This window comes from Hyla sarda, unplaced genomic scaffold, assembly GCF_029499605.1.
Source record: "Hyla sarda isolate aHylSar1 unplaced genomic scaffold, aHylSar1.hap1 scaffold_88, whole genome shotgun sequence".
Lineage (NCBI taxonomy): Eukaryota > Metazoa > Chordata > Amphibia > Anura > Hylidae > Hyla > Hyla sarda.
The window spans coordinates 470,002-493,328 of NW_026610908.1; the positions used below are offsets into that span (position 1 = coordinate 470,002).

The following is a 23,327-nucleotide window of genomic DNA, read 5'->3' on the forward strand; positions in this document are numbered from 1 at the left end:
TGTGCAGCCATCACTTCCCCTCCCCCTTAAACTTGGACCCCCCCCAAAAAAAAAAAAAATAATAATAATAAATAATCATTTTTAAACTTTTTATTTTACTTTTTTTTGTTTATTTCACCCTATAATTTTCTCTTTTTTTTGGCTTTGCTGTAGACTTAGTAGTAAAATGAAGGATGCCATTACAAAGTGTAGTTGGTCTCACAAATAACAAGCCTTCATATGGGTCTGTAGATGAAACATTGACAGAGATATAGATTTTTTTTTTTTTTTTTTTGTGAAAAGTTAAAAGAGAAAACAAATATATAAAAAAAAATACAACATCATTGAGGGGTTAATGTAAAAAGGAGATTGGAAAAAAAAATTGTAACAAAAAATACATATTTCTATTAAACACTATTACAATCAAATTAATTAAGGGCTAAAATTATAGCAGAATGAGAAAAGAAACTTGGCCAAAATTAGTAACTTTATATTGAACTTCGCTGAAATCTGCTCTGCGGCAACTAGATGGCAGAAGACACTGTTCAACACTTTTCCTTTCTCGCCTGAATCCCTAGAAGAGGCTGCACTGTACTTTGTCCCCACCTAGTGGTAAGGCTGAAGAATGTAAAGACTATTCAAAAGTTTTTTTCTTGTACTGTGTTCAGCTACCACAACATGGCAGTAAATAGTTTTCTATGTAACCCAATATATTATACCGTATAGGAGACCGATCGTAGGAACGAGCCCCGGCAGGAGATGACATTTAGGAATGAGAGTGAAAAGACCAATTAATCAAAGTAACATCAATGAACTTAATAGAACTAAATAGGATGATTGACGCTACAAAGAGAACATTTGGATGTAATTAATTAAGAGTTCGTTAGTATCTAATTTCATGGGTAAATATAAGTCAATGACGATGTAGGATGAGAATGAACGGAGGCAATATGTGAGAGATCAGAATGGACATAGAATGGTGACTGCAGTGTAATTATATATAATATATACAGTCCCAGCCATTACACACCGCAGTCTCCGTACAGATATAAAACAAGAAACAGAACATGTGGACACTAAAGAGTTAACACTGTACGGAGCTATAGTCCTGATACATAGTATCGATTGGCTGATACCGGAGCTTTGGTGATTTCTCTCCTCTTCCTCTATATAAGAACAGGAGATGTCAGGACGGGCCCTGGTGATTATTCCCGGTCACTGTATACGGAGAGTGCCGGCATCCGCAGCCTGAGAATGAGCCGCCTGAACGTGAGATCACATAACACGGGACAATTGTCTTCTCTCCCAGAGCGGAGAATTACAGGGTGAGCGGGAAATTCAAAATCACCAACGATTCTGTATTCAGCCAATCAAAAGAGAAGGGGAGGGGCCGGTAATGTAAATTCAGTAAAAGGAAACGCCCATGTTGACGTCATCTTGTTGAAGTTCTCCTTCTGGTCCGCACATGTGCTATATAAGCTAGGACTCCGCGCCTCAAACGTTGTTCATTCAATTCTCAACCAGCAGGATGTCGGGACGCGGCAAAGGAGGAAAAGGTCTCGGTAAGGGCGGAGCCAAGCGGCACAGGAAGGTGCTCCGTGATAACATCCAGGGCATCACTAAGCCTGCAATCCGCCGTCTAGCTCGCAGGGGAGGTGTGAAGCGTATCTCCGGCCTCATCTATGAAGAGACTCGCGGTGTCCTGAAGGTTTTCCTGGAGAACGTCATCCGTGACGCCGTCACCTACACCGAGCACGCCAAGAGGAAGACCGTCACCGCTATGGACGTCGTGTACGCCCTCAAGCGCCAGGGCCGCACTCTTTACGGCTTCGGAGGTTAATTCTGCTTCTACTCGGCTCCATCTCATCAACCCAAAGGCTCTTCTCAGAGCCGCCCACATGTTCTATAGAAAAGCTAAAATTCTGTGTTTACACTGCTTTGTGTTATCGGAAATCTGTCGTAGTGTATTGTCCTTGTCTGTACAATAATCGTGGTTAAGATATAGAAGCTGCATATTGAAGAGGAAACCCGATTTTGGGATTTGCAAGGATCTTATCTCAATGGCCCGAGCTGTGGCTCCGGTATATGGTGCTCAAAGTGTTTAGTTTAGTAGCTCCATAGTTTCCTTTGCTGTAAATATAGATCGGCCGATGTGTTCAGTGATGGGGGAACTAGTAGCAGATCAGGTGGGAGATGTGATTCTATACAGAGCGATGAATATAATAGATGTGGAGACTCCTTCCCCTAAACATGTGGAGGGACCGTAGTATAACATTACATGGCCCAGATTATGATCGCTGCCCGGGAGTTCTGTACTAACACTGTACAATGCGGAGAATACATTACTAGCCGACACCCGCTTCCCTCCTCTTTCTCGCCGGATCATGTTCTATATTGCGGCATCTCTCCTCTCCTGGCGGCCCGAAGACTCCCGAAGCCCGGTCAGAGGTGACAGCTCCTGCCCCGCAGCTCCAACAAAGAGATATAATTCAGGATCCTGGCGATAAATATGTCACTCCTCACCCTAATATACAAACCTTCTACATTACATCACTTTATGTTATATCGAGGACAATGCAGATGCATTTATTTGTTCTAGATCCCCTTAGGACACTTATATCTGGTATAGGATAAGCAGGGTGTATAAGAGCAGCTGAAATTATTGTGCTGTTATTATAAGTTTTAGTCACCATCCACAGTTGTATCTATTTGCGCCTCTGTAATTTGTATCAGCACCTGGGAAATACTTGTTACTATTTGGTAACATGTAAAGATTAGAATACAAAGCTCTCACCACCAGGTGTCGCTATTGTAACACAATGTATCTGATCTGTATAAACTAACGATTTATACTGCTGCGATAGACGATCTATGGATAGATATAAGGAAACAATTAATTTACCAGAGATTTGGGGGTTAATGTAACCCTTTAGTTAATAGGTTGTGCACATGGCGTTTTATCCATCTGGAGAATTATTGGGCTTATTTCTTGTAAACGTAATATAAAGCCAATGCAGCCCCGAATGGAGACTAAATATGGGGGCGCTCTACTATAGTGCACCGTGTAAGCGTATATAGGGATTGGGACTAGTGAAGCAGAGAGCGCTCCGGGGACTGAAGGGGAAACAGAGCATAAATAACGAGGGACAATGAAGGGTTAACTTTGTAGGTGGAGCAATAACCCCGATAGTTTACGCTCATTGGAGATTGACTTTCTCGCTTTGTCTCGTCCCTGTACACGTGATTACATTACTGTCTTTGTCGCGGGGAAAGGCTGGCTGCACCTCAAAATCCATATGTAGAAACTGTACCCGTCCCCCTAAGTGAGGGTAGCGGGGATGGAGTGAGGAGGAAACTGTCCTTGTGCTGAGGGTCACATTCTGCTATAGGAAGTTTTCTGGTAGTTATTTTTTTTTTTTTTTTTTATATAAAAGTGAAGGTGTCCAATCCCTCTCATACTGTTAATGAAAGAAACTCATCAGTTCTACTATAACCCCGTATAAAGAACATGTCATAAGAAATCTAATCCTTATCAGACAAGATCAGCGGTGCCAGCTCTGTAGGAGACAATGTGGTGGCTCTTAGAAGAGCCTTTGGTGTTCGGGATGGTCTGGGATAAGCGGTGATCACTTGCTCTTGGCCGCTTTGCTGCTCTCGGTCTTCTTGGGCAGCAGCACGGCCTGGATGTTGGGCAGGACGCCTCCCTGGGCGATGGTCACCCCACCCAGCAGCTTGTTCAGCTCCTCGTCATTGCGCACGGCCAGCTGCAGGTGACGGGGGATGATGCGGGTCTTCTTGTTGTCCCGGGCGGCATTACCGGCCAATTCCAGGATCTCAGCGGTTAAATACTCCAGCACAGCGGCCAGGTAGACCGGAGCACCGGCGCCCACCCTCTCGGCGTAGTTCCCTTTGCGGAGAAGCCTGTGCACACGACCGACGGGGAACTGGAGTCCTGCCCGGGATGAGCGGGTCTTGGCCTTAGCCCGAACCTTCCCTCCTTGTTTGCCGCGTCCAGACATGACAACTTATTTCAGAATAATGTGATCATTCCCACACGTTCTGCTGGCTTTATAGTTCTCAGCTCCGCCCTCCGGCTCCTGTGATTGGGTAGATTTGAATCCGGCTAATGAAACTGGAATTGAAGACTCTCCAATAGGCGGCACTGGGCGGGGCGTATGACAGCACTGAGGTCACATGATTTGCTCTTCCAGTAGAGCAAGAGGCTGACGGCATTGCTCTTTTGCATGGGCTGCCTATAAATACGGCTGCAGAGGGAGTAAGCGACATCATTATCCTCTTTGTTTAAGTTAGGAATTCTTGAGATTGATAATCATGCCTGATCCCGCCAAGTCTGCACCAGCGCCCAAGAAAGGCTCCAAGAAAGCCGTGACCAAGACTCAGAAAAAGGACGGCAAGAAGCGGAGGAAGACCAGGAAGGAAAGCTATGCCATCTACGTGTACAAGGTGCTCAAGCAGGTCCACCCTGACACCGGCATCTCCTCCAAGGCCATGGGCATCATGAACTCCTTTGTCAACGATATCTTCGAGCGCATCGCAGGGGAAGCCTCCCGCCTGGCTCACTACAACAAGCGCTCCACCATCACCTCCCGGGAGATCCAGACCGCCGTGCGCCTGCTGCTGCCTGGAGAGCTGGCCAAGCACGCCGTGTCCGAGGGCACCAAGGCCGTCACCAAGTACACCAGCGCCAAGTAACCTGCTCCGCCTCCTGCTGTCACCCCAAAGGCTCTTCTAAGAGCCGCCACATTGTCTATAATAGAGCTGGGGCTTCTCCTGTCTGTATTCCCCGTATTCTCTTCTGTATATGTGGCCGCTATTCTGTCAGTACAGTCTATTGAGACTATATATATTCTGCTCCGGGATCGGGTGAGATCAGAGCGGCGGCTGCGGTTCTCACTGACTGCAGGATGTATATTCTCCTGTGGTGGAGCGGGGGGCGCTGTAGATCAGTTCTCCGTAGTTAACCCATTGCCCGATCTGTCTTGTGATCAGTATCTCCTCCACCAGATTCCCCGATTATTTCTTCTATAATCTCCGCGGTCCTGATCGATCACACAGCCTTACTGGAGTGGATTGTTGCGGTAACGCTATAAATCCTAATTTACTGACCGGGGAATCTATTGATCGGAATCGCCGGGGTTTATAATGAGACGCGCATCCTGCTGCCATAATCTTTGTGCACTGACTAGGGGGTACAATAGAGAAACAAGGATGATGAGGGTAGTAGTCAGACACTGAATCAGGCTCTACATCTCGGGGAGATCTCTCCATTGTTATCGGGTCTGGGGGAAGCGGGAAATTCAAATCCTGAACATCCTGTGATCAGCCAATGAGCATTAGGCATCGGACGGGACCGCGCGCACGGCTCATTGTTAACCCTTTAGCGGCATGTGCACTACAATAATGAGACAATTACAACGCTCAGGGCTATAGCTCCCCAAATGTCACCGACTGATGGAGATATAACAATGTATCCGGGCGCAGGGATAAAGATCCATAATAGACGATACCATCAGCTCCAAATCTGCCCCTATTAGTCTGTGTAAACCAGATTAACATGCACCTGCCAGGGGTGAGTGGCGGGGACCGGTACCTCTCCCCGCTCATGATGCTGGATGATATGTATAGTTATTAAGCTGAGGAATAATTGGCGGACATGTAGTGTTATACATATTGGGAGTTTCCCGCTCATTTCTACAATTATTTCTCCGGAATCATTGCCAAAACTTTATACAGGAATTGTTAGAGGAACAGTCAGTGATCACCGGGACTCCGATTCTCGCTGTTCCCGCTGGGTAGTAGAACATAGCGCTATCATAGTCCGGTGTATGGGGGTTTGTGCCGCTATCACAGTCCGGGACATCAGTGAGGATCGGTATCACAGGGAGAAGCGCACACTGCGCCAGCCTGCAACGTGCTGAGGAGTGATATAGAGGAACCTGCATCTACACTAGAATAAAGCCGCAGCAATTTAGTTCGGTGTGAACTGCTCCATTAATTAACTTACAGGTGCTATAGAGCGAAGACTCGTCTATCCAGTGGTATCCGGATAAGACGCATTTATATCCCGTTATCAGGAGATCTGCATCCTCTATAACACGGACTCTTTAGGGAGATAGTGATTTGGTGGGGGAGGGAAGTAATGAAATCTGGAGGAGGGGAAGAATGATGTAGATGGTGAGGGCAGTAGTCAGAACATTTAGTGGAAATCTCCCGGGGCAGATAGTCTGCCGGTATTTCCCGCTCCTTCTCTGATTAAGTTAGAATTGAGGGAAAAAAAACACCGCAACCACCAAAGCACAACACCGACCACACAACCACTCAGTAGGGAAGACACAAGGAATTGTAGCCTTTCTATAGAACATGTGGGCGGCTCTGAGAAGAGCCTTTGGGGGGAGGAGATGATTTCAGGATTAGAATTAACCTCCAAAGCCGTAGAGAGTGCGGCCCTGGCGCTTGAGGGCGTACACCACGTCCATAGCGGTGACGGTCTTCCTCTTGGCGTGCTCGGTGTAGGTGACGGCGTCACGGATGACGTTCTCCAGGAAGACTTTCAGGACACCGCGAGTCTCTTCATAGATGAGGCCGGAGATGCGCTTCACACCTCCCCTGCGAGCTAGACGGCGGATGGCAGGCTTGGTGATGCCCTGGATGTTATCCCGGAGCACCTTCCTGTGCCGCTTGGCTCCGCCCTTACCGAGACCTTTCCCTCCTTTACCGCGTCCCGACATCCTGCTGATTGAGAATAGAATGAATTATGTCTGAGGAGCGGAGTCCTGGTTTATATAGCACATGGCGGACCAGACGGAGAACTCAAACAAGATGACGTCATCATGGGCGTTTCCTTTAATAATTTACATTCCCGGCCCCTCCCCTTCTCTTTTGATTGGCTGAACACAAAAGCTTAGTTGATTTTGAATTTCCCGCTCACCCTGTAATTCTCCGCTCTGGGAGAGAAGACAATTGTCCCGTGTTATGTGATCTCATATACAGGCGGCTCCTTCTCAGGCTGCGGATGCCGGCACTCTCCGTATACAGTCACCGGGAATAAGCACCAATGAGGGGGCTCCTGTTATTACATGGATGAGGAGGAGAAAAGAAAAAATCCCCAAAGCTCCGTTATCATCCGATCGGTACTAAGTATCAGAGCTATAGATCCGTACATTAACTCTTTAGTGTCCACATTTTCTGTTCCTTGTTTTATTTTCATTATATCAGTCAAAGACATTAATTCACAGCTGTAAGGAGACTGCGGTGTCCAATGGCTGGGACCACTGACGGGGACATCACTGACAGGGACATCTGTGTATCTCAGTGATTATCGGGGCCGCCAAGATTCTACAAGGAAACGAGTCCTATAGGGATGGACGGGACCTAATAATCTGTGCTCGGGGCACAGCAGGTACCGCAAGTCTCTACAATGTAACGAAACCGCAGTCATCTCTGTGGAAGAAAAAGCCGCTCATCACATCAGCTCTATGTCTGAAGCTTCATCCCCCATAGACCCCTGGTCACACCCAGCAGATTATTACAACAATCCAGCTCTGCACCGTAATAGCAAAGTCAGGGACCGGACTATTACTGAGCTACTCTGTTATTAGCGATATATTCACACGATCAAGCGTTAATTCCAAATCTAGATGGATAAGATTACATTCCAGAAGTTCTCCGGCCGAAGTCTTCATGAAGGACGGACACTGGGATCTCTCCACACTGGTATAGAAGATCAGATATCCCAATGTATAACGCAGAATAAGAATCGCTTTATTCTAGAAAAAAACAACTAATAGAGGAGACGTTTGCTGTTCACACTAAGCGCTTTATTAGGTCTAAACATCCCTTGAATGCTGAGGGGTTAAATTGTTTATAAAACAATCGCTAAGACTCCGGTCAGAGTTCTCATTGGACGATATTTTACAGCAGAGTAAGATCATATACAATAACTATTTACATAAAATAACGATAAAAGGAAAAATGTAATAAAAAGTCTGATTCAATGTGGAAAAGATCAATAGAAATCCAGGCCGAACGGGAAGCGAAGCGGGACTGAGTTATGAGACCAGCAGTGAGATCAGATCTCATGTATCTCTCGTGGTTAAAGGGTTAACGTTGTGATTGTTGATCAGTAGATGTTATTAGAATGTAATCATTTATAGAATAATGAGGTGACCGCAAAAGAAACAGAATTAGCGGGAACATGATATCTAGTAATGTGATTGCAGTAAACTGACAGTAGATGTCGCTGTTGCACAATGAACAGAAAACAGGACTGAACACTCCCTTAGCCTAGATTCTATATATTGATGACTAGTGTTGCTCGCGAATATTCGCAATTCGAATATTTTTCGCGAATATAGCGCTATATATTCGTAATTACGAATATTCTTTTTTTTTTTTTATTATTTTTTTTTTTTTTGTCTTCACAGTACACATCACAGTGATCACCCCTCTCTGCTTCCAGCTTGTGTGGTGTAAAGAAGGCTGAATATGCGAAAAGTAGCATATGCCAATTTTCGCATGTGCGAATTTTCTTGTGTGCTAACTTTGTATTTGCGAATATTCACATATGCTAATTTTCGCTTACGTGTATATTCGCATATGCGAAAATAAACCGAGAATATAACGAATATTCGAATATTCAAAAAGATGTGACAAATATTCGTCCATATATTCGCGAATATTAGCGAATTCGAATATGGCCTATGCCGCTCAACACTATTGATGACTTTATCTACCTATCTATATATGCAGTGACCCCCCGACCTACTATGGCCCGACATATGATCAAATTGACATATGATGCTTTTTTTATGTCGGGGCCATCGCATTAAGTGCTCTCCGGCAGCGCAAAATGCTTAAGCTGCTGCCGGATTGCAGCTTAATGTTCCTCGTGTGGTGCGGTAAGTATTACTTACCCCTCCACGATGCTCCAGGGCGCCCTCTGGGTCCAGCGCTGGTCTTCCGGTGTCTTCTCGGCCCTCTCCAATGACGTCAATACGCTGCTGCGCACGCCATCCAATAGGAATGGCGTACTCAGCGGCGTAATGAAATCGCTACGCAGGCCTAGTAAGGCCTTGCGGAAGACAGCAGAGGACCGGAGAAGACTGCGGAGAAGACCAGGAGAGGACTGGAGAAGACAGCGGAGAACACCAGGAGAGGACCGGAGAAGACCAGGAGAGGACTGGAGAAGACAGCGGAGAAGACCAGGAGAGGACCGGAGAAGACAGCGGAGAAGACCAGGAGAGGACCGGAGAAGACAGCAGAGGACCGGAAAAGACCAGGAGAAGACAGCGGAGGCCCGGGGTCACCATCGCGAGCAGCGGGGACAGGTGACACAGCTTCCTATACTTTACATTATATGAATCCCTCAACACACCATGGATTCGACAAACGATGGCTCGTTTGGAACGAATTACCATTGTATGTTGAGGGACCACTGTATATATATATATATATATATATATATATATATATATGAACAAAGACGAGGTCCGGCACCAGGATTGTTGCAGATAAAAGCTTGCGTTATTTTATTGAAGATATTGCAGTACAAGGCAGAACGTCTGGCGCGTTTCGCACGTGACCGTGCTTAATCGTAGACATACGATTAAGCATGGTCATGTGCGAAACGTGTCAGACGTTTTGCCTTGTACTGCGATATCTTCAATAAAATAATGCAAGCTTTTATCTGCAACCATCCAGGTGCCGGACCTCGCCTTTGTTCTTGTCTAATAATAGGCTGGAGGCGGTACCAGCCGGTCCACGGCACAGGTGGTGAGGAGGGCATGTATGTGGTGAGCGGCTCATACCTTGATACAGAACTCATTATAGTCCTAAAGACATAGATCCAGGTAACGTGCAAGATTACTGGTTGCAGAGTTTGTACATGAAATAATAGGACATCCAGGAGGTTTGGTAAGTGATTTGTGAATATTTGGTAAAAAAATAAATAAATAGAAGTTTGGTTTGTGTGAATGAGATGGTGATACTTACAGTACTTATAAGCTGGTGTATGCTCCACAGGAAGTTGTGTAGTTCTTTCCAGTCTGACCACAGTGCTATTTGCTGACACCTCTGTCCATGTCAGGAACTGTCCAGAGCAGGATAGGTTTGCTATGGGGATTTGCTCCTACTATGGTTAGTTCTTGACATGGACAGATGTGTCAGCACAGAGCACTGTGGTCAGACAGAAAATAAATTAAAAAAGAAAATAACTTCCTGTGAATCGCTTATACAGCAGCTAATAAGTACTGGAAGGATTATGTTTAAATAGAAGTAATTTACAAATCTGTTTAACTTTGTAGCACCAGTTGATTAAAAAAAAATATTTTCCAGTAGAGTACCCCTTTGAGCAGTAGTGAGGTTATGCTGGGAGTTGTAGTTTCACTCACCATAACTGTAGAACTGACAAGCGACTACAGCTCTGATAGGACATAGAGAGGAGAATGTACAATGATATCAGTGACTATAGGTGACGTCTTCTCTATAGTCTTCCCTTATCTAATTCGGATGGTACATACCGCCAAGACTTGTTCCAGCTAAAACTTCTCTCTGCAGAATGTGACGCCCAGACGTCTCCTCACTATGTCAGCGCATTCTCATCCTCTATATGAAAACACGTATTATTATAAACCTGCCAGACACTGTATCCTCTAAATATAATACTACTATACACTATACTCTTTGATTATAAACCTTCCATACACCGTACCCACTGAATATAATACTACCACACAATGTACATTCTGAATATAATACCAACACATACTGTACACTCTGAATATAAATCTGCCACATACTGTACCCCTGAATATAATAACGCCACACACTGTACCCTCTGAATATAATACTACCACATACTGTACCCTCTGAATATAATACTATCACACACTGTGTCCTCTGAACATAAATCTGCCACACATTGTACCCTCTGAATATAAATCTGCCACATACTGTACCCCTGAATATAAATCTGAAACATACTATACCCCTGAATATAATACCGCAACACACTGTACCCACTGAATATAATACTACCACATACTGTACCCTCTGAATATAATACTACCACCCACAGCGCCCTCTGAATATAATACTACCACAAACTGTGCCCTCTGAATATAAATCTGCCACATACTGTACCCTCTGAATATAAATTGGCCACATACTGTACCCCTGAATATAAATCTGCCACATACTGTACCCCTAAATATAAATCTGCACATACTGTACCCCTGAATATAATACCGCCACATACGGTACCCTCTGAATATAATACTACCACCCACTGCGCCCTCTGAATATAACACTTAGAGATGAGCGAACTACAGTAAATTCAACTCATCACAAACTTCTCGGCTCGGCAGTTGATGATTTTTCCTGCATAAATTAGTTCAGCTTTCAGGGGCTCCCGTGGGCTGAAAAAGGTGGATACAGTCCTAGGAGACTCTTTTCTAGGAATGCATGCACCTTTTCCAGCCCACCGGAGCACCGGAAAGCTGAACTAATTTACGCAGGATAAGTTATCAACTGCCGAGCCGAGAAGATCGTGACGAATCAAATTTACTGTAAGTTCGCTCATCTCTAATAATACTACCACAAACTGCGCCCTCTGAATATAATACTACCACCCACTGCACCCTCTGAATATAATACTACCACAAACTGCGCCCTCTGAATATAACGTTGCCATACAGTGCACCCTCTGAATATAATACCACAACCGCAGTAACACCCCTCAACATCCGTTAGCTAATGCTATTACCACGGGAGGGGGGTATTGGTGGTGTTGCTAATGGATGATGGGGGTGCTACTACTGGGGGGGTGTTGCTGGAGGATGATGAGGGTGCTACTGGCCAGCAGTTCCCCCACATTAGGTAGGTAGCAGTTTCCCCACATTAGGTAGCATCTTTTCCCCACATTAGGCAGCATAGATTCCCCACATTTGGTACCAGTTCCCCCACATTAGGTAGGTACCAGTTACCCCACATTAGGTAGCACAGATTCCCCACATTAGGTAGAAATTTCCCCACATTAGGTAGCACAGATTCCCCACATTAGGTAGCACAGATTCCCCACATAAGGTAGCATAGACTCCCCACATTTGGTAGCATAGACTTCACACATTTGGTAGTAGTTTCCCCACATTAGGCCGCAGGATCCCTTGCAGGTTCCCCACAATGGGTCAAAGTCTCCCCACATTAGATCGCTAGTACAACCCCCCCCCCCCCCACACACACACACACACACACACACACACACACAAATAAAAAAAAAAACATACAACACAGAGAGACACACACACAAACTCACACACAGTCAGAGAGACACACACTCACACACAGTCAGAGAGACACACACTCACACAGACACACACACAGAGTCACACAGTCACACACACACAGTCACACAAACACAGAGTCGCACAAACACACACAGAGTCACACAGTCACACACACTCAGAGAGTCACACATACACAGAGTCACACAGTCACATACACACGGTCTCACACACACAAACATAGATAGAGACAGACAGAGAGTCAGACACACACACACTCACCCATCCAGCGCAGCGTTCCTTCTCACCGGGCGCCCTGCGAGTGACGTAACTGACGTCCTCCTATGCGGCCATGCGGTGTGACGTAAGGCCGGCGCAGACGTGGGAGCGGAGGCCGGGCACAGTGCTGGTGAAGGTGAGGGGGGGGTGTGATGACGGACGGGTGCACAGTGCAGGTGAAAGGGGGGGTTGCTGACGGACGGGCGCACCGCACACACAGCGCAGGTGAAGGCGGGGGGGGGTGCTGACGGACGGGAGGCTGGTTGGGCAAAGATGGGGGGTGTCGGTGTAGCTGAGGAGGGGGGGCTGGGTGCTGCGGAGGGTCTTGGTGTCACCCCCTTAGGTTGGTGTCACCCGGTACGGGCCACACCCCCTGCACCCGGGTCGCAACGCCACTGTTGCCAGGCAGAAAGTGCCCTAAAACATTGCAGCTTGAACCCTAGTTGGTGGCGGATAAGTCACGCAAGTTATCCAGCATTCAGAGTTCAAATACAGCAGCGTGTGGACCATTTTTAGGCCAAGGCAGGTCATCTGATCAGGCCTTGTTCAGTCAAATGTATCACCTAGTGTCAGTCCCTTCGGGATCCATCCCTCATTCATCTTAAGAAAGGTGAGGTAATCCAGACTTTTTTGACCAAGGTGACAATACCTCCTGCTGCACTGAAGGTCCTTTCTGACAGGACACTTGAAGCGGGACAGGCCAGAAGTTTGAGCGCAAATTGGGATAGCTCAGGCCGCAGGTCAAGCCAGCAAAACCAGTAGTCAAGGGGTTCATCGCTCCTCAGAGTGTCGATATCTGCGGTTAAGGACAGGTAGTCTGCTACCTGTCGGTCAAGTCGTTCTCTGATGGTGGACCCCGAAGGGCTTTGGCAATGTGTAGGACTTAAAAAGCTCTGCATGTCCTCCATCAACAGCATGTCTGTACAGCCGGCGTGTTCGTGGGAGGAGGATTACTTTCACCTCTTCCCCTGTTAGATGCCTGTTGTGCTGTGACATGACCCTTATACGCTGTGAACAGCATACTTCTTAATTTATTTTGGACCTGCTGAATCCTTTCCGCCTTGCTGTAATCCGGTAACATGTCAGGCACTTTATGTTTATACCAGGGGACTAGTAGCGTGGACACCCAGTACAGGTCGTTCTCCTTCATACTTTTTATACAAGGGTCCTTCAACAGGCACGACAGCATGAAAGACCCCATATGCACAAGGACGGATGCCGAGCTACTCATGTCCCGTTCCTCGTCCTCAGAGATGTCAGGGAAGGTATAATATTCTTCCCCCCAGCCACGTACAACACCACAGGAACCAGATAGGTGACAAGGAACACCCTGGGATGCCTGCTGTGGTTGGTCTTCCTCCTCCTCTTCAAAGCCACATTCCTCCTCTGACTCCTCTTCCTCACAATCCTCTTCCAGCGTTGCCGCAGGTCCAGCAAGCGATGCTGATAAGTCTGTTTCTGGTGGTGATGGTGTCCACAACTCTTTCTCTTCATGTGCATCTACTGCCTGATACAGCACTCTTTGCAGGGCACGCTCCAGGAAGAAAACAAATGGTATGATGTCGCTGATGGTGCCTTCGGTGCAACTGACCAGGTTTGTCACCTCCTCAAAAGGACGCATGAGCCTACAGGCATTGCGCATGAGCCTCCAGTAACGTGGCAAAACAATTCCCAGATGTCCTAGCACCCCGGTCATAAAAATATTTGTTGATGGCTTTTTCTTGTTGGAGCAGGCGGTCGAACATTAGGAGTGTTGAATTCCAATGTGTCGGGCTGTCGCAAATCAAGCACCTCACTGGCATGTTGTTTTGCCGCTGGATACCTAACAAGTGCACCATGGCCGTGTAGGAACGCCTGAAATGGCCACACATCTTCCTGGACTGCTTCAGGGCATCCTGTAAGACTAGGTACTTGAGCACAAAGCGTTGTACAATCAGATTACACACATGTGCCATGCACGGCACATGTGTCAACTTGCCCAACCTCAATGCCGCCAACAAATTTGTTCCATTGTCACAAACCACCTTGCCGATCTCCAGTTGGTGCGGAGTCAGCCACTGGTCCACCCGTGCTCTGGGTTTACAGGAGCGCTGGTGCGGTGTGACTCTCTGCTTTGAGGCAAGTCAATCCCAAAATGGCGTGACACTGCCGTATCCGGGATGTGGAATAGCACCTGGGGAGCTGGGGGGTTGCCGGTGATGTGGAGCAAGATGCAGCAGTGGAAGAGGACTCGGACGAGGATGTTATGGAAGAGGATGGAGTAGGAGGAGTAGAGGAGGTGGCAGCAGGCCTGCCTGCAAGTCGTGGCGGTGTCACCAACTCCTCTGCAGAGCCATGCATCCCATGCTTGGCAGCTGTCACCAGGTTTACCCAATGAGCAGTGTAGGTGATATACCTGCCCTGACCATGCTTTGCAGACCAGGTATCAATGGTCAGATGGACCCTTACCCCTACACTGTGTGCCAGACATGCCATAATTTCCTTTTGCACAATGGAGTAAAGGTTGGGGATTGCCTTTTGTGCAAAAAAAATTTGTCCGGGTACCTTCCACTGCAGTGTCCCAATGGCTACAAATTTTTTAAAGGCCTCAGACTCCACCAGCTTGTATGGTAAAAGCTGGCGGGCTAGCAGTTCCGATAAGCCAGCTGTCAGATGCCGGGCTAGAGAGTGACTTTGAGACATTGTCTTCTTGCGCTCAAACATCTCCTGTGGGCAGATGAGCAGGAACTGCTCAAGGCGAGAGAAGGAGAGGCGGATGGTTGAGAGGGGGCAAGGAGGGCAGCAGTGGTTGACCTGGCTGAAGATGCTGGACCAGGAGGAGGATGGCGGCTTTGACTTTGTGTGCTGCTTGTACTGACGTGTTGATCCCATAGGCGTTTGTGATGTGACATCATGTGCCTTTGCAAAGCAGTTGTGCCTAGGTGGGTGTTGGACTTCCCACGACTCAGTTACTTCTGGCACAGGTTGCAAATGGCCTCGTTGTTGTGAGAGGCAGACACACACAAAAAATGCCACACTGCTAAGCTCTGCGATGACGGCATTCTGGTGGTGGCAACAGCATGCGTTGATTGGTGTCCCGTCTGGCTGACCCCGGGTGCCGATGCATGCTGTCTGACTGTGCCACTAGCTCCTTGCGACGACCTCCCCCTGCTTCCAACTCGTCTCCTCCTCCTCTCTGTCTCCCCATCTAAACTTTCCCCCTCTTCTTCTCTTCTAGCTGGCACCCACGTGGCATCCATGGACACATCATCAACATCCCTCTCTTCACATCCCTTGCCGCCAGATCCACGTCCACTTGTGGGACTGTGCGGAAGAACCAGAGAGATCTCCCTCTAAATTTTGTTAAGATGCCTATTCCCAAGGGTGAGTCCCGTGCCCTCACCCATGATAACCTGTTGCTGGTCAGGTATAAGGATAAGAGGGGTGTCCTTATACTCACCACTATTCATGGGAATGGCAGCACCCCTGTCCCTGTGGGAGGTACCGTGGGACCGGTCCTCAAGCCCGATTGTATTCTGGAGTACAATCGGTATATGGGGGGAGTTGATCTCTCAGATCAAGTCCTCAAGCCATATAACGCCATGCGGAAAACACGGGCATGCTACAAAAAAGTTGCGGTCTACTTGGTACAGGTTGCCATGTACAACGCTTTTGTACTATCCCAGTACGCTGGCAACACAGGGACATTCCTCCAGTACCAAGAAGAAGTCCTAAGGTTCCTGATCTTCGCTGACCGGGAAAGAGCAGGCCGGACTTCCCAAGGGTCTGGAGTTATAGGCGCCAGAAAAAATGCAGAGACGGAAGGACACCACCTATCAGTGCAACACTTGCCCCGATAATCCGGGCCTCTGCATAGGCTGCTTCAGGGAGTATCACACTTTCATGGAGTACTAATTTTTCCCTTTTCATTTCAATTTTCCATAATTTGAACAATGTACCAAGTCCAGAGTACATTCAAAATTGTTAACCCCATAAATCACTAAATTGCAAAAAAAAATCTGGAAAAAAAACCTGATAAGACCTCTGGGGGTGTTTTTTCAGAAATGGGTCATAGGTCACTGACTCACTATCATCGGGGACTTTTTATGTTGCCTTAATTGCGCAGCGCTCTCTCTCCACCTGAGCGGGTGCGCATTTTAGGCAACTGGTTAGGGACGGCCACACACATCACATTCCCAGAATGATGATTCAGAGCATAGGGTTTGGGGAGGGCATAGTTTTTTTTAGTTTTGGCTATGCTCTGGGTCATCATTCTGGGAACATATGCTGTTTTATTATTTTATGATTTATAGTTTTCTGGCCCACTGTACCCCATATTACGGGCCTCTGTACCCCATTTGTCTACCCCAGTTACGGCCCGTTGTCCCCCATAGTGTTCCCCTATTTTAGGGCTCAGTGCTCCCCCCATTAACACTCCTTGAGGAGGGGTCCCACATCCTGGCTGCTATAATAAGCTCAAGGCCTCTGACTGACCTCCCACTCCAAGACCTGGTGTGCACCCACGGAGCGAAAATCATCAAAAATCAAGGTACCGTATATACTCGAGTATAAGCCGAGTTTTTCAGCACGATTTTTCGTGCTGAAAACACCCCCCTCGGCTTATACTCGAGTGAACTCCCCCACCCGCAGTGGTCTTCAACCTGCGGACTTCCAGAGGTTTCAAAACTACAACTCCCAGCAAGCCAGGGCAGCCATCGGCTGTCCGGGCTTGCTGGGAGTTGTAGTTTTGAAACCTCCGGAGGTCCGCAGGTTGAAGACCACTGCGGCCTTCAACATCATCCAGCCCCCTCTCACCCCCTTTAGTTCTGAGTACTCACCTCCGCTCGGCGCTGGTCCGGTCCTGCAGGGCTGTCCGGTAAGGAGGTGGTCCGGTGAGGAGGTGGTCCGGGCTGCTATCTTCACCGGGGAGGCCTCTTCTAAGCGCTTCGGGCCCGGCCTCAGAATAGTCACGTTGCCTTGACAACGACGCAGATGCGTCGTTGTCTAGGCAACGGCTCTATTCCGGGCCGGAAGCGCGGAGAAGAGGCGCCCCCGGTGAAGATAGCAGCCCGGACCACCTCCTCACCGGACCACCTCCTTACCGGACAGCCCTGCAGGACCGGACCAGCGCCGAGCGGAGGTGAGTACTCAGAACTAAATGGGGTGAGAGGGGGCTGGATGATGTTGAAGGCCGCAGTGGTCTTCAACCTGCGGACCTCCGGAGGTTTCAAAACTACAACTCCCAGCAAGCCCGGACAGCCGATGGCTGCCCGGGCTTGCTGGGAGTTGTAGTTTTGAAACCTCTGGAGGTCCGCATGTTGAAGGCCGCAGTGGTCTTCAACCTGCGGACCTCCGGAGGTTTCAAAACTACAACTCCCAGCAAGCCCGGACAGCCGATGGCTGCCCGGGCTTGCTGGGAGTTGTAGTTTTGAAACCTCTGGAGGTCCGCAGGTTGAAGACCACTGAGGGCGAATGATGAGAAGAGGATGATGAAGGGGGGGGGGTGTGGGGATGATGAAGGGGGGTGGGGATGATGAAGGGGGGGGTGTGGGATGATTACAAGGGGATGATGAAGGGGGGATGTGTGGGATGATAAGGGGATGATGAAGGGGGGATGTGTGGGATTATAAGGGGATGTGTGGGATGATGACAAGGGGATGATGAAGGGGGGTTGTGTGGGATGATGACAAGGGGATGATGAAGGGGGGGATGTGTGGGATAAGGGGATGTGTGGGATGATGACAAGGGGATGATGAAGGGGGGATGTGTGGGATGATGACAAGGGGATGATGAAGGGGGGATGTGTGGGATGATAAGGGGATGTGTGGGATGATGACAAGGGGATGATGAAGGGGGGATGTGTGGGATGATAAGGGGATGTGTGGGATGATGACAAGGGGATGATGAAGGGGGGATGTGTGGGATGATGACAAGGGGATGATGAGGATGTTAATGACAGGTCTGGATGATGACAGGGGGGGATGAGGTATTTCCCACCCTAGGCTTATACTCGAGTCAATAACTTTTCCTGGGATTTTGGGTTGAAATTAGGGGTCTCGGCTTATACTCGGGTCTGCTTATACTCGAGTATATACGGTATGTCCTTACTCCAAAAAAATGTATTTACAAATTTGGGGGGGGTCTTTTCTGCTATTAACCCTTGTAAAAATGTAACATTTTGGAAAAAAAAAAAAACATTTTAGTGAAAAAAAATATATATTTTTTTACATATGCAAAAGTCGTGAAACCCCTATGGGGTATTAAGGCTTACTTTACCCCTTGTTACGTTCCTCAAGGGGTCTAGTTTCCAAAATAGTATGCCATGTGTTTTTTTTTTTTTGCTGTTCTGGCACCATAGGCGCTTCCCAAATGTGACATGTCCCCCCCATTTCAGCAAAGTTTGCAAATGTGACTCTTTCTCTTCTGAGCATCGTAGAACCCCTGCAGTTCACTTCAGGTCCACTTATGGGGTACCTCCATTCTCATAAGAAATTGGGTTACAAATTTTGGGGGGTCTTTTCTGCTATTAACCCTTGCAAAAATGTGAAATTTGGGGGGAAACACACATTTTAGTGAAAAAAACACAAACATTTTTTACATATGCAAAAGTCGTGAAACCCCTGTGGGGTATTAAGGCTCACTTAATACCTTGTTACGTTCCTCAAGGGGTCTAGTTTCCAAAATGGTATGCCATGTGGGTTTTTCTTGCTGTCCTGGCACCATAGGGGCTTCCTAAATGCGATATGCCCCCCGAGCACAATTTGCTCTCAAAAAGCCAAAAATTACTCCTTCTCTTCTGAGCATTATAGTTCGCCCATAGTGCACTTCAGGTCCACTTATGGGGTACCTCCATACTCGGATAGAAAACCTTTACATTGCACAGATCTGGGATTGCACAGATCCCTCAACATACAATGGTTTCAACAAACGATTGTTCATTTGGAACGGATTAATATTGTATGTTGAGGGATACCTGTATAATAAACTAAAACTTACATAAATTGGGTATCTTTGTAACTGTATGGACCTGCAGAATAAGGATAAGGTGTATTTTTTACCGAAAAGTGCACTGCGTAGAAGCAGAAGCCAAAAATGGCATTGTTTTTTCAATTTTTTTTTAACACATGACCTGCATATTGACCTATGGGCTTCTTGCTCAGCCCCCATTTATAAGAGGGTCAGCCATTACAATCACTCTCTACCAGCACAAGATCTCTGAGCTCTTCTACCATCACTCTAGCTGTGGAAAAGTGGAGACCAGATGTCTCAGTGCTAGTGTCCAGCTACCTGGAAGGCCTCAAATCTACAGTCACTTCAAGTAAGTCAAGTCTGTGTCTGCTGCCACTACCTACAGTCTAGTCAAGCCTAAAGTCAAGAATCTACAGTCTGTTACAAGTATAATTAGTCCCAGCAAGCTGCTGGGTCCTTCCGTGTTTCTGGCCAACTCTCTGGGATTCTGGCCGAGCTGTAGAGACTATAACAACTGTCTGACCTCAGTAAAGCCTCCGTTAAACCATAACCCGGTCGTGCACTAGCCATTGGGATAGTGGAGATATCATTTGGGTGGTTCCTGATACACCCCCAACCCCTCCCCCCCCCCGCAAAAGAGGGGAAAAAAAACACTCTGGCGTAACAAACATTAGGGGTTAATAACACCTTGCCCCTGAGGTTAATACCATCCACCTACACCGCTACACCCCGTGGTCCCGCCATTCATTGTGGTTCACCACACTACCACTAGAGTGGTTACTATGCTTCCTGGCTGACCAAAACATCAGCCAGGAACCATAGGAACTGAGAAGTGGTATGTGGTCATCATCTGCAGAACCACTTCTTTATTGTGGGCATCTTGCTAATTACTTTAATGTCCATCTGTTGTCTGTTCCATTTGCACAACAGCATGTTAAATTCATTGTCAATCAGTCAGTGGCATACCAAGGGGGGGGGGCGGCCCGCCCCGGGTGCCACTCACAGGTGGATGCCAGGGGCGGACTGACTGGCCGGTCCGATTGGATGACGTCCAAGGACCCGACCGGGTTAAGGGCCCACCACCGCTGCCGCTGCTGAGGATCCGGGACACTCCCCAGATCCCCAGAAGACATCGCTGCCTTCTCCGGTATGTGTGATACACAGCTGCAGCTTACACAGAGGAGACATGACCTCCGTCCCCACGCAGCACGCAGTACAGGCACTGATGACGTCACTCATCGGCACCTGTACTGTGTAGGGGAGAAGACGTGGGCCCCTTCTGCTGAGGAGAACCATGCGTGGGACATCAGGTGAGCATACATATATATTTTGTTTAACTCTGCATATACCTATACGGAAGAGGGGGAGGGGGGTAACTCTGCATATACCTGTGTGAAAGAGGGGGGGGGATGTAACTCTGCATATACTTATGGGAAAGAGGGGGGGGTGTTTCTCTGCCTATACCTATGGGAAAGAGAGGGGGGTGTAACTCTGCCTATACCTATGGGAAAGAGGTGGGTAACTCTTCCTTTACCTATGGGGAAAGTGGGGAGGAGGAGTAACTCTTCCTATACCTATAATGAAAGGGGGGTAACTCTGCTTATAACTATGGGGAAAGGGGAGGAAGTGGGGTAACTCTGCCTATACCTTTGGGGAAAAGGGGGTGGTAACTCTGCCTATACCTATGGGGAAAAGGGGGGTAATTCTGCCTATACCTATGGGGAAGAGGGGGGGGGGTAACTCTGCTTCTACCTATGGGGAAGAGGGGGGTATCTCTGCCTATACCAATGGGGAAAGTGGGGAGGAGGGGGTAACTCTTCCTATTCCTATGGGGAAAGGGGGGTAACCCTGCCTATAACTATGGGGAAAGGGGAGGAAGGAGGGGTATTTCTGCCTATACCTATGGGGAAAAGGGGAGGGTAACTCTGCCTATACCTATGGGGAAGAGGGGGGTAATTCTGCCTATACCAATGGGGAAGAGGGGTGATAACTCTGCCTATACCTATGGGGAAAGGGGGGGGGGTAATGCTGCCTGTACCTATGGGGAAAGGGGGTGGGGGGACTCTGCTGCATATACCTAAGAAGAAATGTGGGTGAACTCTGTTTCAATAATTATTGGGGAGAGGTTTTAACTCTGCTGCCTATACTGATGGGGAAGGGGGGGTTAAGTCTGCTGTCTATACCTACAGGGAAAGGGGGGGGGTAACTCTGCTATCTATACCTACAGGGAAAGGGGGGTTAACTCTGCTGCCTATACCTACAGGTAAAGGGGGAAGCGGGGGGAGTACCTAACTTTATACCTGGATGCCTGACTACTTACCTACATACCAGGCTATCTAACTACCTACATAACCAGCTACCTAACTATGTACATTCCTGGCCTACATGGCTGCCTAACTACCATGCTAGCCCCCTACCTACCTGGCTTGTCACCTAACTATAAATCTGGCTTCCTGATCTACCTACCTAGTTTCCTATTTACCCAGCTACCTACCTGTCCTTTTACTTTGAAGGACACCAAGGAGGGCATTATTACAGTTTGTGGGCCTATAGATGGAAAGATTGTGTAGAGGAGGGCACTGAAACAATGCCCTCCTCTACACAGAGTCTGAGTCTGACATGTTTGTCCTGCAGATGTTAAGAAATTCCCATGGCGGTCTTATCCAGACCGAGAAGATGTTGCAGAACTACAACCCCCAGCATGCCTAGAAAGTCTCAGCATACTGGGGGTTGTAGTTTTGCAACATCTGGAAGGGCACAGTTTGGAGATCACTAAACAGTGGTGTCCAAACTGTAGCACTCCAGATGTCAATTCAAAGCATGCCAAGACTGTCCAGGCATGCTGGGAGTTGTACTTTGGCAACATCTGGCCCTTCAGTTGTTGCCGAACTACAGCTCCCAGCATGCCTGGGCAGTCTTGGCATGCTTTGAAGTTTTGCAACATCTGGAGGACTACAGTTTGGAGACCACTACACAGTTGTCTCTAAACTGTTCTCCTTCAGTTGTGGCATAACTATAACTCCCAACATGTCCTTCAGCTGTCTGGGCATGCTGGGAGTTGTGGTATTGCAACAACTGGAGACACACTAGTTGGGAAACATTGTATTTTTCCTAACTCAGTATTTCCCAACCTGTGTGCCTCCTTCTGTTGCAAAACTATAACTCCCAGCATGCACTGACAGACCATGCATGCTGGAAGTTGTAGTTTTGCCACAGCTGGAGGCACACGGGTTGGGAAACACTGAGTTAGGAAACATACAGTGGTGTGGAAACACTGCGGTATTCTGTTACTCAACTCAGTGTTTCCCAGTCCCAACCAGTGTGCCTCCAGCTGTTGCATATCTACAACTCCCAGCATGCACGGTCTGTCAGTGCATGCTGGGAGTTGTAGTCCCCCACCAACCCCCTCCCCAACATTAATGTACAGGGTACATTCACACGGGCGGGGGTTTACAGCATGTTTCCCGCTAAAAGTTTGAGAGAAACACACTGTAAACCTCCGCTCGTGTGAATGTACCCTAAAAACACTACACTTCACTAACCCAAAATAAAGAGTAAAACATTACATATACACTACACCCTTACACTGTGCCCCCCCCCAAAAAAAAATATATATAAAAAAAACGTCTTGTACGTCAGATTTTAGAAAACGGAGCCTACAGCTGTTGCAAAATAAAAACTCCCAGCATTGCCCGACAGCCATTGACTGTCCAGGAATGTTGGGAGCTTTGCAACAGCTGGAGACAACCTGTTTGGGGAAAACTGACATACAGTATTTTTAGTAGAGGAAACAAGTGTAATGCTTGCATCCAGGTCCACCTC

At 47.7% G+C, this 23,327-nt stretch overlaps 2 protein-coding genes across 2 annotated transcripts; both read left to right on the top strand.

Annotated features, from left to right (window-relative positions):
• Positions 1-1,473: 1,473 nt before the first annotated feature.
• Positions 1,474-1,842, top strand: LOC130348357 (histone H4). Its single transcript, XM_056554759.1, has one exon. The coding sequence runs from the start codon at positions 1,508-1,510 to the stop codon at positions 1,817-1,819; it is 312 nt and encodes a 103-aa protein (XP_056410734.1). The 5' UTR covers positions 1,474-1,507; the 3' UTR covers positions 1,820-1,842.
• Positions 1,843-4,084: 2,242 nt separating this feature from the next.
• LOC130348348 (histone H2B 1.1) lies at positions 4,085-4,802 on the top strand. The gene has a single exon (XM_056554751.1). The coding sequence runs from the start codon at positions 4,312-4,314 to the stop codon at positions 4,690-4,692; it is 381 nt and encodes a 126-aa protein (XP_056410726.1). The 5' UTR covers positions 4,085-4,311; the 3' UTR covers positions 4,693-4,802.
• The last annotated feature ends 18,525 nt before the right edge of the window (positions 4,803-23,327 follow it).

What these genes read in the sequence shown, in the direction of transcription:
- LOC130348357 (XM_056554759.1), top strand. Translation starts at nt 1,508, where the DNA reads ATGTCGGGACGCGGCAAAGGAGGAAAAGGTCTCGGTAAGGGCGGAGCC.
- LOC130348348 (XM_056554751.1), top strand. Translation starts at nt 4,312, where the DNA reads ATGCCTGATCCCGCCAAGTCTGCACCAGCGCCCAAGAAAGGCTCCAAG.